The sequence below is a fragment of the Leptinotarsa decemlineata genome, unplaced genomic scaffold (genome assembly GCF_025532065.1).
Source record: "Leptinotarsa decemlineata unplaced genomic scaffold, Ldec_3_MD MMD2_tig00000026_RagTag_RagTag, whole genome shotgun sequence".
Classification (NCBI taxonomy): Eukaryota; Metazoa; Arthropoda; class Insecta; order Coleoptera; family Chrysomelidae; genus Leptinotarsa; species Leptinotarsa decemlineata.
Window position 1 is genome coordinate 7,172,473 of NW_027412539.1, and position 17,205 is coordinate 7,189,677.

Here is a 17,205-nt window from a genome sequence, read left to right on the forward strand (position 1 = left end):
CTATCACTGTCGTCATTTAAATCAATAATTTATTTATTTTTACCATCAATATGGAAGTGTCCAATCTCCATATAGTATTTTTAACTAAAATTACTTTTATAAGTCCTTTTCCGCCAGTCTTCTTCGGTATTATTAGATACTTCTTCTTTAATTAGCTTTATTACCTTCTCATCAAATTTTGGAAAATTATTATTACGCCTGAGGCTTTGTTTCAATTTTCCCCAAATCAACTCGATGGGACTGAAAACACAAAAATGAGGGGAGAAATCTTAGTATGGTGTGTCCATACTTTTCAGCAATACCCTCAAGGGCATACACTTTTTCAATTGTTTTTGTCTGTGAAACTCCAAGTAGTTGATTTTTGGTGTAGTAATCTTCAAAATACAACGTGTTATCCATTAAAAAACTTTGTATTTCAACTTTACTCAAATTTTTATTCGGTACTTTGATGAACTGTCGCCGTATCAAGAACTATTACACTATTCGCATCCAAATTTGGGATCAATGTGTTTTCAAACCATTGCTCGAAAATATTAGCTTCCATTTTCTTATGATAGTCAACATTGTAGTCCTCAAGTTTTTTCATCATAATTTCAGAGAATTCGGAACCCATCCTTTACTTCCTCCGCAATGCACAATGATTAATCGCGATCCTTTGGCATGTTAGGTGAACACATTCTCGTACCATTAGTCCACCTTTTCCCAAATGTGTCGTGAATGTCATACCAAGATTCGTCCAAATAGAAAATTGACTGTTGTTCTTGTCTATATTTAATTATTTGTTATATTTGCCATTTGTTACGCAGTTTCCCTATTCTTCTGCTCTCCATAACTGCTTGAAGTTTGTTCATTATTTTGAATCTAAATACTAGTTTCTCTATCCAGTTCTGAAGAGTTTTGTAACAGCAGCTCACGTTATGGCCGAAAGTATTCGAATTCTTTCTTATGACTTCAGTTGTAGGAATCTCACTGCTTTTGTATATTCTTTTTTTTTGATGATTTTATTAGACGAACATCTAAAGGTTTTGGTAATCCTGTATCACATCGCGTCTTGAGTTCATAAGGTTTGTTTTCGACTATTTTAGGTACAGTTGAGAAAGGAATTTCGGTCAAATCTGATGTTGCTTGTAATAATTTGTTTCCCTCGAAACGAAACTTGAGATGTAGATTCTCATATACATTGAAACATACTCCCTGTGTTTCAATATTCAAATGCATCCGAATCTTTTTCACTGGTATTTCTTTTTCGCATTGCTCACCATCGCTATTGGAATCACTACACTGAGAAAAGTCTGCGTTGTTATCACACTCGTTATTGCTATTAGTACTTGCCTAAAGACGCCACATTTGAAACAAAATAACAAAAATTTCAAGTAATTATAACTGCACCAATATCGAATTTCAACACTCAAATCGCGATCAGTTCCTAAACTGAACACGTCGGCGATAACCATCCCCGCATTCCCGATTTCTATTCTTCACCGTAACATGACTTCAAATTTAATTTTATGACTCTTCAGCCAATCATAAAACTCGGTTAGAAAAAATTATCCAATACGAACCGCCACGTCTATAGTCCACGTGGCCTAGTTTGCTGCCGGTTCATTTCTATGTATTGGTTTTTTGGCCTTTGAGAGTGCCGCCGACTTTGAAAGTGTACAATATCGTTCACTTCGACTTTACCTTGGGAGGGATGAATGTTTCGGGATTTTATTTCGAAATATTTATTTTCTTACAAACATGTAACTTAGCAATGATCTATTTTGAATTTCAGCTCATCAGCAGTTTACCTGGTGAAATATTCAACTCGCATGCTCAATTTGAGGAATATAATGTTCTTAACTATTCTTCATGCTGCGATGAGAAAAGAATAGATGTTGATTTTTTTTTCTTATTTTATTTTTATTACATTTCTCAATGATATGTAAGACTCCATATATTTCCACTTAGTTTTCCTTCAGAGTCCTGATCCATGGAGTGGAACTATAGTTTGTGATTCCGGCAATGGGTGGTACCCAGCAGCGGTTTATTTCGAAAAAAACGGATTTTGTGGACTGGCTGCTGTCACAATATTCACAAGTATACCTTATTACAAGAACAAACTTTTGGAAGCCATGGGTAAGCTTATATATTATAGTTTCGTTTCATACTTTCTTCAAACAGGTGTTTCTGATATAAGCTGGAGGTCGTTGATTTTAAAAGAAAAGTACCTTTTGAACTTCTGTTGGTTATTCTCAGCTTTCACAAACAAAATCTGCAGAATTAGAAAGGTTACATATTTTGGTTTGACCCCGATACGTGATTGCTTAAATTCAAATCACAGATATTCAGTTACTTGTACTATAAACAAAACAGATACTAATCTAAACATTTTGGAGATCTCCGTCTTCAAAATTAAAAAAAATACTATGATACTATAAGTTTCTTTTTTCCTTCGTTTCAGTTTCCAGCGTTCTTGATAGATGTCAAAGGAGTTTTCAAATATATTGATAGCCAAAAAAGGTCAATGATACATTTTCCAGAAAAAATGTTTTCCATTCAATATCCCATCGATAGATGTTCATATTTTTATACAACAAGAAAAGGTAGAAATTCAATTGAGGAATAAGAGAGAATTTTATCAAAATGTACTGAAATAAGAGCTGGTATATCAATATCGTATATATAATTGCATGTCGCATCTTCAGTTCTTCACGAATAAAAAATATAGAAAGAGAAAGAATCGAAGTATGTTTTCGATGAACCGTTCTCCAATATAGCAATTTACGGTAACTCATATAGAGAACAGATTTCGTGATCTTTGATAAGTTTAAAAATCTGTTTTTCCGTTAACCAGCTGTCGCACCCCTACGAACCACAACCCTCAGAAGTCGAAACTTGTGCGAGCTAAGGACGATAGCAAATAAAAATCGATCGTTTAGTCTCGGGCTTGAACCAACAACCAACACGAGATATCGCTTGGGTTGGCTAACGCTTGGGCTGGCCTTCCACCTTCAGAAAATTGATGTTCAACAAAAGAATACTTGCCTTTGATGAATTTCCATATGGAATCAAACAATTTTTCTATACGGAAAAACTAAATATGCCTTGAAGAATCATTTGTTGTAATAATCTACATCATCATATTTGTTTGATTTTGACTACTTCCAAAATAGCCCTCTAAATTCGATATTTCCAAAACCAAAGGTCGTTTCACACAAACCTGATACACGTCGATTTTTAATTTTGATATTCTACATTTCATAACAAAATTTCATTCTACAGGATGATCCATATTAATGTGATGACGTCATTGGTAATTTTTTTAAATGCAACACCCTGTATTTGGTGTCAGTTTTAGATAATCCGTAACGAGTTGATTCCGAAAAGGTATGATACTTCAGAAAATTGATGTTCAACAAAAGAATACTTGCCTTTGATGAATTTCCATATGGAATTAAACAATTTTTCCATACGGAAAAACTAAATTTGCCTTGAAGAATCATTTGTTGTAATAATCTACATCATCATATTTGTTTGATTTTGACTACTTCCAAAATAGCCCTCTGAATTCGATATTTCCAAAACCAAAGGTCGTTTCACAAAAACCTGATACACGTCGATTTTTAATTTTAATATTCTACATTTCACAACAAAATTTCATTCTACAGGATGATCCATATTAATGTGATGACGTCATTGGTAATTTTTTTAAATGCAACACCCTGTATTTGGTGTCAGTTTTAGATAATCCGTAACGAGTTGATTCCGTATGATACTTGGGGTCTAACGGACAGAATTTGAAAGATGTGTGCTTAGAAAATTAATTTTATTGATATCTAATAAAAGTAGAAATTAATTAATTATTCTACATTTTTTCCTAATGATTAATTTAACAATGGGAAAGTAATCCAGTAATAAATACCTGACCTAATTTTAAATGTTCAAACTGTAGTCCCTGCTGTATTTGACAGTAACCTAAACGTTGAATAAATTCTTGTATGTTTGTTGTATGGTTTCTTGAGAAATATTGTTTATTTCTGTTCGAATTCTCTCTTTTAATTCTCAAATATTTGCTGGTTTCGTTTCATAAACGGCATTCTTCACATAAAGTAATCCAACGGATTTAAGTCTGGCGACCTCACTGGCCATTCAATATGTCCACGTCTGCCAATGCATCGGTTCCTAAACATTTGGTCGAGATACCTTCGAACATCTGCAGCATAATGTGGAGGCGCACCAACCTGTTGAAACCATAAACTTTCATCAAAACTTCCAGGATTAATTCTACTAGGGAATAAATTAATTAAAGTAGGTACAAGATTTCCTCTTAAAAACTGAAGGTATGTTGGCCCGTCTAAAATACCGTCGAAAAAGTAGGGTCCGATGATTCTGTTTCTTACAATGAAAGCCCATACATTTACCTTTTGCGGGTATTGTGTATGATGCTCACGCATCCAGTGGGGGGTTTCTTTAGCCCTCTACAATTCTGACGGTTGACCCCACCATTTAATGTAAAAGTGGCTTCATCAGAAAAAATTATATTTTTACGAGAAGACCATCTCGGTGACAGTTATCCTTCATGGCTTCACAAAATTCTATTCTTCTATCTGGATCATCCTCGTTTAATTCCTGTAGAAGTGCGATTTTAAAGGGATGCCATTTTTTCAATTTCAATATTTTGTGTACATTTGTTTTACTGACATCTAAATCACGACTAACCTTACGAACAGAAGTGTGCAATCTTCTTCAAAAGCAAGTAGAATATCTAGTTTTGTATCATCATTCACAGAAGGACGACCTGATTTGCGTGCATTTTCAACTGTACCAGTTTCTCGAAATTACTTTTCAATCTTACTTACTGCTGACGTGCTGCGTTATGCGTCTTTCTGAATATTTTTCATTAAATAAGTTACACGCTTCCATCTGAGTTCGCGATCTGTCTCCATAGCCAATCATCATAAGTATTTCAATTATTTGCTTTGCACTTAAATTCATTACCTAATACTTCAAATTAATTCGAAGCAATACTACAGAAAATTCATGAATTAATACAAAAACTACTGTCCTATTCAACAGTTACTGAACGCAAATCAAAATAATGACATTTCACAATAACAAGAAGAAAATAGCCGCCTAGTTTTTTGAAATCATTAAGAAATACTTGTTAGAACGGTTACTGTCAACTACAGCAAGGACTTCAGTTCGAACATTTAAAATAAAGTAATGTATTTATTACTGGATTACTTTCCCATTGTTAAATTAATCATTAAAAAAAATATAAAATAACTAATTAATTTCTAATTTTACTAGATATCAATAAAATTTATTTTCTAAGCGCAAATCTTTCAAATTCTGTCCGTTAGACCCCAAGTATCATACCTTTTCGGAATCAGCTCGTTACGGATTATCTTAAAATGATACCAAATACAGGGTGTAGGATTTTAAAAAAATGACAGATGACGTCATCACATTAATATGGATCACCATGTATAATGAAATTTTGGTATAAAATGTAGAATATTGTAATTAAAAATCGACGTGTTTCAGGTTTTTGTACCTTTGGTTTTGGAAATATCGAGTTTATATCATACTTTGCGGAAACTCTGTAAATGAATATTTCTTGTATAAGAGGTCTGTTCAAAAAATAAGGTGGATTTTAATTTTTTATCAATTCTTTAGTGCAGAGTTTTTCCCAATCTCGCAGTAGTTCTGATATGCACATTTTGCTATATCCTAGAGTTCTCTCAGCTATTCGCTATTTATCTCCTCAATCCTCGTAAAACGCTGTCCTTCCATGGGTCTCTTCAATCTTGGATACAAGAAAAAGTCGCACCGGGCCAAATCTGGTGAATTTGGTGGCTGAGGCATGATTACGGTTTTGTTTTTGGCCAAAAAATTACGAGTGAGCAGGTGCATTATCGTACGACCTTGTGGCATACACTCCTGATGCATTTTACCACGGTGAGAAACAGTGAGTGAAACCTTGACATTTGATCGAACTTGGCCTGCTTCTTTTCGTCTTGGCTCTCCTAGGCTCTTGATTTGAGACGATTACATTTTGGTTTCGATTTCATAACCATTTACCTATGATTCGTTACTAGTTATGACCCTTTCTAGCAAATCAGTACCGCCACTGACGTCATTCAACTATTCCTTAGCGATGCTCATGCCACGATTATTTTTGGTCAAAATTCAGCAATTTTGAAACGAACTTTGCTGCCCAAAAATTTCCGAAAAAATTGCTTGGCATGAGCCATTCGATATACAGACATCCTCAGCAACTTCTATAACAGTGATTTGACGATTCTCCATAACAATTTTCTTCGCTTTCTGAACATTTTCATCAATTGTAGATATGCTGGGTCGTCCAGGACGAGCGGCGTTATTCACATCTTCTCGACCTTCTGTGAAAAGCGTATACCACTCGTAAATATTTTCCTGACTCAGAGTACAGTTACCGTAGATAAATAGATATATAGATAGATATATCTTTATTTGCTCCGGCTACATATAATGTACATGTGTAAGGAATCACACGTTGAAAGGTAAGACCTCGTTAGTCCTTAGCTCGCACAAGTTTCTCAACTTCTGAGAGTTGTCGTTCGTATGGGGGCGACAGCTGATTGACGGAAAAACAGATTTTAAAACAGATTTTTTTAAACAGATATATAAACTCAGAGGAGTGTGGAACATGTCAGCAATAAATAACTGAATAACAAATCAAAGCTTCACATATATAATCAATATTATCACACAATTAGTTTTGAGACAAAAATAAAATAATCAGGCATATATAAATAACATTCATGTAGTTAGTATACTATCATTTAAGAATTCCTGCAAGCTATAATAAGGTTTTCCTATGAGGTAGTTCTTCAAATGGCATTTCATTGTTGAAATTAGATTTCTCAAGGTGGCCCTAAACGATCAATCTGCTTGATCAAACGATTCAGTCAATCGATTGACGCGAGCTTCAATCAACTGCAATCAGCCCATCGATCTTTTAATCAAAATATTCTTCTCACCAGAAATGGGACCAGTGCACACTTGTTGTTCTTTCGCTGGTGGTTCATTTCGGTGAGTAAGGTTTCAAACACGGATTTGGCCTTCCTCTCCCTTACATTGGTTGCCCTTAAGCGGAAAAAACAACAGAAAAAGAAACGACGGTGGTTGAAGGAGTGGTACATGGTAATGATGCAGTTTTCTTGTTCCTGTTGTAATAGTCCTTGCTCTTCACTTTCCATAACTCCGGACAATCGTGATATAATTCAATCAACAGGTTAATGAATTGCCGCCCAGAGTTTTCGGGAAGCTCGCTTTCCGTAGCGAACGCCATGGCCTCTACCTAATGACTGACGCAAGACGCAATGCTTGACAAAAATTGCCCTAGACGGTCAACCTCCTCCCTCAACCGCTTGAGTCATTCAAAATTTCTATCAATCACCATCAAGCCTCGCTTCAAGCGTCAAACAGGTTCCTACACGGTCAATCACGCTTGAGTCAATCGATTGACTCAAACTTTTGTTCAAAATGATTGACCGTCTAGAGCCTCCTTTAGAGTGAGTGGAAATTTATTGTGAATGTTTATAACGCTATATTTGACATTTCTCTGTATGTATATATATATATATATATATATATATATATATATATATATATATATATATATATATAGAGAGAGAGAGAGAGATTTATCCATTTCGAAATTTGGCTCCTACTAAAAGAATCACTGCAGCTATCGTTATATACCTGATACATTTTTTTGTAGTCTGAGTATCCTAGAGATATCAACAGAGTTTCCCCAGAATATAATTCAATGTTTTATTGAATATAAGCATGGTATGCAGAAAGTGCAGCTTCGGTTGAGACATGTTTCGACAGTATTCTCAATGCACAACAATATTTTGCAATATTTTTTGATAAGTAGTCTATGTGATTTTTCCAGTCCAGTCTCCTATCTTTTAACAGCCCCAAAAATTTTACTACCTGATTGCATATGTTTATATTTTGATTATTATATTCAAAAGTATTCAACTCTGGCAAGGTTCTATTTGCGAAATGAATTATTTGAGTTCAGTCAATATTAAGTAGTAGGTCATTTGCTGTGAAGAAATTGTTTAATACATCTAGCACATTTGTTGTCTTTGTCATGACCAACTAAGAGTTCTTTTCTTTTACGATGACCGATATATTATCAGCATATATAATACAATATCTTCATTAACTACATTTGGTATTTCATTTGTGTACAGTATAGGAATATGATAATGGGCCTAGGATGGATCGCTGTGGCACACCTTCTTTATCACAATTGATTCTGATTTAATTATTCCCGAGATGTCATTTTCAATCAAATACTACTGTCAATATTTCAAGTATTTTTGGGTATTAATTCCATCTTGTACATAACATTCGATGCAAATTCTTCGATCCATTTTTTTTCAAAAACATAAAATCACCTAAAAGGCAAAGCACTTCTAACTTTTATGCCTTTCACCAACAAACTAAATATGCTAAACAGCTCAGTGTGTGAACATATGTACGATCGGAGACGAGTCTACCACTTTCTAATATAATGTAGGTAGCCCGCAAAATTTGAAAATTCACCTCATTTTTTAACAGACCTCGTACATTTCCCATATTGCAGATGTTTGCAAATATTATTAATATTATATTAATATTATATTAAGTATATATATTATTGACTAAAAAAAAACAATAATGAAACAGTCCAACACACTCAACTGCTGTTTGAAATCACAAAACAGCACAAAAATTTCTGTACTTTATTTTCAGAAATGGAGGCGAAGAAGCCAACAAACGAAATCCGGCAATTTCAAATATGTTCAAATTCTCACCAAAATAGCCACTGATTGTCGCGAGTCTTATCTACCATTTCCTAAATAGAAATGAAAAACAAAAGAAATTGTCCCTATAATCTGACGAAAAACTGCTACTTTTCATTTTTTTTTTGTAACTTTCTGGCAGTATGACCATACTATATGCCTCATCATATAATTATACCATTAGTCCTCATAAATCAACCATGAGCATCCTATGATAAAGCATTATTACGTCCACCCCACGCCCTGATCCCTACACCCATTCGTATTATTTACAGCCCTCTTCCATCCCACATACGCATAATGTATGAAGATATACCCTCCGTGTTGAACTGAAAAAAATTTATTGACGTTTCGCATGTCTACGAACGATAAATCAAATTTCAGAACGAACCCCTTTCGAACTGGAAGGTCCACGGTGTGACGGATTCAGATGTGAGCTAGGGGAATGCTTAGAAAGAAACCAAATTTGTGATGGCATACCTGACTGCAGGAGCGGCGAAGACGAGCAGCCTGATTTGTGCTACGAGAAAGAACGGTACTGCCATCGTACGGGTGATTGCGGTAAGTAGTCAGCAATAGATGCAGGAATCTAATTTCGAATTTCGAAGCAGAAAACTGTATTTTCTGTTACTTTTTCTCTAATTTTTTCTGGTACTACTCGATACTAGATGTCGAGAGCAGCAAATCATAATTATTTTAAGAATAAATCTTCTTTCTTTAACAAGCGTTGATTATGTGGCCGTCATTTATCTAATAAGTTTTGTTATTATCTAGTGTTATATAAAATATGTGATGTGATTGGCCGATACTTGATGAAAATCCATAACTTCTAGGAACACACTATTGTGAGATGTCCAATAAACAGTTTTACAAAAAACGCAACAGGTGTTTCGCCATACAATACCTTCTTTAGGCATGTCTATACCAACTGAAATATACATATTCAATGCTTTTTATGTACTTTAAGAATTTGAAGTTCCTGAATATTTAGTATCTGAGTTTTACCTAGCCAAGTAATGTTGAAAATGTGTACCTGAGTTTGAGAATGATTCCATTAACATTTACGTAAGAAATTACTTACGAGGGTGGTCTAAAAATTCCCGAAGTCAACATGAAGATAGCAGAAATGGCAGCATCGCTGGGAGAAGTTTTTTTTAAGGACAACACACAAGCACTACAGGAAAATCCTTAAGGCGCTCTCAGAGCGGTGCCTGTGCGAAAGTAGCGATTCACATTGGATTTGATTTGCTGAAGATTAAATCCATTTTGAAAAACGTTCTCGGAAAGTTTATTACACATATACACAGTTCTGCAGATGAAAGAGTTCTTAAACAGTGAAGTTCGAGGTGTACTGAGTTGAACCTTAAAACAATGAGCAGATCACTCTCGTATATGCTCTCTCAGTCTGGCCCATATAAAATTTTAAGCAAGAGCCAATATTCAACTTATACAGTGTGTCTCACTTCTCATAGAAACACCCCCATATCTTCCGTAATATTCGAGATAGAACGATGAAACTCTCAGGACTGTTGAAAATGCTCAAAATGCACCTACCACCTGAATGAGGTTGGCAAAAGTGATATACACTGTCCGCCACTCGCGATGGAACACTCCAATTTCACGGTAAAACATATTAGGTGGCAAAATAGGCTCAAAATTCCTTCAGATTCGTGATCAGGACTACCAACTTACTACGAATACACTTTTTGGCCAAAGTGATATACACTGTCCGCCACTCGCGATGGAACACTCCATTTTTAGGTAAAACATATTACGGCGCAAAATGGTTCGCTTCCAATACCTGAATCCCTTCTTTCTATCTGGAGAGTACTCACAGGTATGAAAGATAGAGATGCTGTGAGATGCTATCATCCATTTTGAGCCTATCTGAGGAAAATGTCACAGCACCACATTCTCGAGATAGCGTGAAGCAGTGTATGAAAAATTATCGATGACGGCATCTATTATAACTGAAGAAGATTATTCGTAGAACTAATTCTGGTTGCTGAACATCCAAATTCTATCCCAACCAGAAGTGAGAGCTATAGATTGATGAGCAAAAACTGCAAAAAATGGAAAAAATCTATATTCAAAGGTTCATATCTCGAAAACTGTACAATTCTGAGCTTTGGCTGTGGACACTTTTAATCAGCACATCAAGAACTACAACATATCAAAATTGCTGCAAAATTCAAGGCAAGCCATTTCTCATAAGAAATGTGCGGGGTCCTTTATCAAAATATTGAGGAAACATTTTACCATCCGAAACAAAATTAATCTTCATACTCATTGCAACACCGAAACAACTGTTAATTTTTAAAGAAAAAATCGCACTCGGTGAACAGGTAGAATTTAGATTGTTTTACCTACTTGCTGAATTGTTGTCTGAAATCATTTGAAGGGATTGAATTACATCAGTTTCATTTAATCATGCGGTGCCCTGAAATCACCATGGAAAACAGTTGCTCATTGATATTTACTGTCAACCTGACAATATTGTTGAAAGATCTTGTTGTATTAACCCCCAGACCAGTTTTCATTGTATTTGTTATTTCTAGTATTGTTGTTTTTTGAATTACCATTGTTCCTGTTGTTTCTGCCGTGTTTTTGTTCCCATTGTGTTTATTGTTCCTGTATTTGTGTTGGATATTGTTCCTGTGTTCCAGTTGTTTTCTGTTCGTGAGTTCCTGTTCATATTTTAATATTTCTGAAGTTCCCATTTTAACTGATATCAGCTCATTTTGATTGACAAAGTTCAACATGGTACGTCTGTCACTTCAAGCAAAAATTGCAATTGTTTTTATTGTTGGTGAAGGGGTGAGGTCTTATCGTGAAGCGGCCGCTGAATTTAATAGAAGACACCCGCTAGGGGTATCTGTACACCCTGGAACTGTACATAAAATATATAATCTATTCGTGAGCACCGGCCAAGTAACAAAGAACAGAAAAATTGTAAAACATCATATTGATGATGATACGATATTGGCGGCTCATCAAGCTGATCCTAGAATTAGTTTGAGAAACATAAGGCATAAAGGCATAAAACGCATACGTATAAACCCAAATTTTTACATACTTTGCACGAAGGAGATGAAATCCGCCGTATGGAGTATTGTTAATGGATGCAGGGAAATTATCTCAATGACAGGAATTTTTTAAAGTATATCTTATACAATGATAAGGCTACCTTTACCACGAATGGTGTTGTATCTTTCCAGAACATGAGGTTTTGGGCTGAACAAAATCCAAATTGTGTGGTGAATTGTAGAGACCAAATATCTCAGAAAGTTAATGTGTGGTGTGGTATCCTGAACGAAAATATTATCGGGCCATTTTTTTTCGATCAAAATTTAAACGGACGGCTATTCGTTGATTTTCCGATGGTGGTTCCACTTATATTTCGCTTGCGTTTACGCAGCTATTATTATTGAGTACTTTCTTGGTTATTTCTCATTTTGTCTCATGCCCAATAGGCTGAAACAGCTGTCCACCGGTGTATCTTAAATTGAAATCAATATGGGAATGATCAAAAAGTACTTATCTATTTATTTTTTTATTTTTATGGAATTATTTTCCAGCAGCTTGACTGCATTAACCTTTCTAGATTTCATATCATTTCTAGAAACATGTGGATTCGTTTTCCGTGTTAGGAATCACACGTTAAAAGGTAAGACCTCGTTAATCCTTAGCTCGCACAAGTTTCGACTTCTGAGGGTTGTCGTTCGTAGGGGTGCGACAGCTGGTTAACGGAAAAACAGATTTTAAACAGATTTCAGGTTAGCTTCCCAAATTTCTGCTACCGCAGTTGTCGGTTGGTTGGTCAAACCACCAACACTGACATAAAAACTTGGCAAGTTGACTTGGGTGTCACACCAATAGGTGGTTCCACTTATGTTTCGCTTGCGTTTACGCAGCTATTATTGTTAAGTACTTTCTTGGTTTTTTCTCATTTTGTCTTCAATCGAGGACCGCCTGCCCGGTAATGACGATGCCCAATAGGCTGAAACAGCTGTCTACCGGTGGCTCTTATATTGAAATCAATATGGAAATGATCAAAAAGTACTTATCAATTTATTTTTTTATTTTTATGGAATTATTTTCCAGCAGCTTGACTGCATTAACCTTTCTAGATTATATATATATATATATATATTTATATATATATATATATATATATATATATATATATATATATATATATATATATATATATATATATATATATATATATATACGGCGCGATGGCGCGGTGTTCCATATCTCAATTTAGGAAACAGATAGGAATCTAAATTTCTATAATATTACCTTATTGCACGAGCCTGACAAAATAAAAATATTGGCGGTCACACAGGGTGTTCAATTTTTTCTGGGCTGATCCCAACTATTTTTTTTTAAATGGCAACCTATACTTTTTATTCCTTTTTCGGTTTCTACATAGAAAATAAAAGACACTTTATGTATATCTTCACTTCGAAAATTTTGACGGTTTTCGAGATATCTAGCTCGACAGGTTTTTTTTCCAATATTCGTCACTCAGAATATTTGAAATTATAAAGTTGTGCCAATTCCAATTGTATTTATTTTTTGGTCAAATATTCTACAGTGGTAACTCCCTCAAACGATATATCTGAAGTCGACCTGTGATATTCAGGGTATGAAAAAGCGCTTGTAAATAGAAATTTGCAGAATCATTCTTATTTAAAATGGAACACCCTGTATATTATTGATCCATAAGGAGCGTCAACGAAACCTCTTCAAATTTCATTAAGTATTCCCTATGCCTAGGTTCAATAGTTTTTCTTAAAAAACCATTTCTTTCGAAAAATGGTCGTTCTTCCTATTTCAACGCCATAAAAATATGGCACAAATTTCGAGATTATTGAAATTATTGTAATTATTCAAGAACGTACATTTTGCGGTGTAATTCAAAACTTGTTTATCTAGCAACAGGTAATTTTAGGCATGGGGCGATATTTAAAGGAAAGGCTTGGACAAAAACTATGCATCAAATGAAGAAATTGCACGGTGTTCTATTTAGAGAATGAATGTGTTATAAACATAATATATATCTCGATCACAGTCGTCACATATGGATTTCACAGTAAAAAAATCATTGATATTATGGCGATACAATAGAGAGTTGTCATTTTTAGAAAAAAATAAAAATAAAAAAAACTATAGGACACGCTATCATGTACAAAACTGAAACGAAATATCTTTCGTACATTCTTCAGTCGTCAAATGGATTTCGCCTTGAAAAAAGTCGAGTTTATGGTGTAGAAATAGGAAGAACGACCATTTTTCGAAAAAAATGCTTTTTTAAGAAAAACTATTGAACCTAGCCATAGGGAATACTGATGAAATTTGTAGAGGTTTCGTTGGCGCTCCTTATGAATCAATAATATACAGGGTGTTCCATTCAAAATAAGGAAGATTCTGCAAATTTTTATTTACAATATGTGGCAAGCGGTTTTTCATACCCTGTATATCACAGGTAGATTTCAGATAAATCGTTTGAGAGAGTTACCAATGTAGAATATTTGATCAAAAAAAAATCCAATTGGACTTGGCACAACTTTATAATTTCAAATATTCTGAGTGACGAATATTGAAAAAAAAAACCTGTCATGCTAGATATCTCGAAAACCGTCACTTTTTTTTCGAAGTAAAGATATACATAAAGTGTGTTTTACTTTATATGTAGAAACCGAAAAAACGATAAAAAATATAGGTTGCTATTTGAAAAAACACAGTTGGGATCCGCCCAGAAAAAATTGAACACCCTGTATGACCGCCATTATTTTTATTTTGTCAGGCTCGTGCAATAAGGTAATATTATAGAAATTTAGATTCCTATCTGTTTCCTAAATTGAGATATGGAACACCGCGCCACTGTTGCAGGACCCTGTATACATATGTCCAAAGTACAATAAGTACACATAATATCATCAACCGATATTTTCTCATTCCACAGAGTGTCCAGTAACGCACATGAAATGCAAAAACCACAGGTGTGTCCCCAAAAGCACATTCTGCAATAGACAAAATGACTGTGAAGACAACAGTGACGAACCGGATATTTGTTCCTGTAGAACTTACCTGGAACTGGCTAATTCCAGCAAAATATGTGATGGAATCATAAATTGCTCAGACAGGAGTGATGAAGACCCTGAACTTTGCTCTTGTCAGACCAACAGCTTTCGATGCGTCAGGTAAGTGATTCACGTATTGTGTATCCAAATCGAATTTCACAATGAGGATTACTTTTTATCTGTCAAATCCATGAACAATTGATGATTTTTGACATCAAAATATTGAGTATGTTAGAATTCAATCATTAGGGTTTCAATTTATAGATCTGTACCATAGAGGCAGTAGCGAATGTCCATTTCCCAGGATTTATATGAATAATAGACATAGTTTGTAAAAAAAAACATATTTTTTCATCGACCTTTTTAGGGTATTTTTTACCTTCCACAATCTGAAAAATATAAAAATTATAATGGAGAACTTTATACAAGTGTAGAAAGGGCAAACTTTTCAGTTCACCCCGATTAGTAACTGCGTGAAATCAAAGTATTTTTTACAAAGAAAAATGTTATATTCATCAGTAACTTGTCGTATTCAACAATTTTTGCCATCAAACAAACTGCTAAGAAATAATTCAATACTTATCTTCACGTTTCGGAGGCCAAAGTCTGCCTCCGTCTTCAGAAATGGACAAAAAAATTCTTTTGATCATTATTTCTTAACTTTTTCGAGAGATGTCACAGGAGTTTTGAAATATGAAAGTTTGCCCTTTCTACAGTCGTATAAAGTTCTCCATTATAATTTTTATATTTTTTTAGACTATGGAAGGTAAAAATACCCAAAAAGGTCGATGAAAAACTGATTTTCCTCCACAAAAAATGACTTTCGTTGAATAAAAAATATATTGTTGTAAATTATCCCCTTAAAATAAGAAAAATCCATATCTATCAACATATTTGAATAGAGCTTGTAGAGTATATAGTATACAGGGTATTTCACGACTAGCGTTCGTTAGGTATATATGGAGGAATATTCAAAATAAAAACTTGAAATTTCGTGGTAGTGGATTTTACAAAATGACCTTCTCAACTGAAATATTTTCAACTTCCAGTGTCATTTCGTTATACCGCAAGTTGAAGGCAACTTCCTTATTTCAAATTTAACACCCTGTATTTTATTACATTTTTGAATTTCTCAGCACATTTTAGGCCCACTTTAGGCCCACAATGCCTATACCCAAATTTGTTAGTTTTCGAGATGTTAATTTTTTTCTGAAAAATTTGACACTCCGAAAAAATCATAACTCATAGACAGTAACAGTTGAAAATGTAAAATTTCACAGAATCATACCTTAAGCATCAAGTCATAAACAGGAAGAATTTTAGAAAATAATTTACAGGATGGTCGAAATTTCCACCTAAAACATAACATCGAGAAAACTGATTAAACATGATTTTTTCAAATGGAAACCATACTCTATTCTATTATTTTTGGATACTACGAAAAAAAATATATCAAATTCATGAAGAATGTCCTATACCTAAAATACACCCCTGGCAAGATATATCCGATTTTGGTAAATATTTGAAATGTAAATCATTCGTGTTTTGGCAGAAAGATTTTCAAATTTACACAGACTCAATAAAAATATTCTGAGAAGACTTGTAAGAAACTGCCGTGATTTCAGATCTTTTTCGCCTGTCACACTCGTAAACAATGAGGACATCAAAATTGTAGTTTTGTCCTAGTTCACTTCACTTAGAATTTCATGTTCGTCCATAAACCGGATTTTAATCAAACATAATTGGCGTCCCTTTAAATATCACCAGGTTCAAAATCTCAAAACTCACGACTTACCTGCCCGAGTGGAATTCTTCGAATGATTTCTTATCAAGATACAAGAGGACCCTGAGTTCATGAAGAACATCATATGGACAGATGAAGCCAAATTTGCCATGAATGGTATGTACAACAGCCATAATATTCATTTTTGGGCAGCAGAAAATCCAAAGCTCGTTCGCCAGCGCAACTTCCAGCTATAAAGAAACACCGAATTTTATGTTTATATCTTTATGAAGAGAATTTGAATAGCGATAGTTATTCGCATATAATTAGGAATGTGGATGGTGAATCCATAAGGCATATTTCTGAACAATACCGTTTCAAGTTATGGTATCAGATGGATGGAGTCCCTGCACATAGTACTGATACCGTTCCTGGGTTGTTGAATGGGATGTTCGAAGATCAGTGGCTTTGCTACAATGGTCCATTTAAATTTCCTCCTCGCTCTCCAGACCTGACACCACTGGACTTCTTCATCTGGGAATATATCAAAGAAAATGTTTAT

At 34.5% G+C, this 17,205-nt stretch overlaps 1 protein-coding gene across 1 annotated transcript in view; it reads left to right on the top strand.

Annotated features, from left to right (window-relative positions):
• Nucleotides 1–17,205, top strand: part of LOC111512102 (serine protease ndl) — a 138,973-nt gene that overhangs the window by 87,168 nt on the left and 34,600 nt on the right. Inside the window, exons 16-18 of the mRNA XM_023168198.2 lie at nt 1,962–2,118; nt 9,213–9,389; nt 14,803–15,040. Coding sequence (XP_023023966.2) covers nt 1,962–2,118; nt 9,213–9,389; nt 14,803–15,040 — 572 coding nt within the window. The remainder of the gene's footprint in view (nt 1–1,961; nt 2,119–9,212; nt 9,390–14,802; nt 15,041–17,205) is intronic.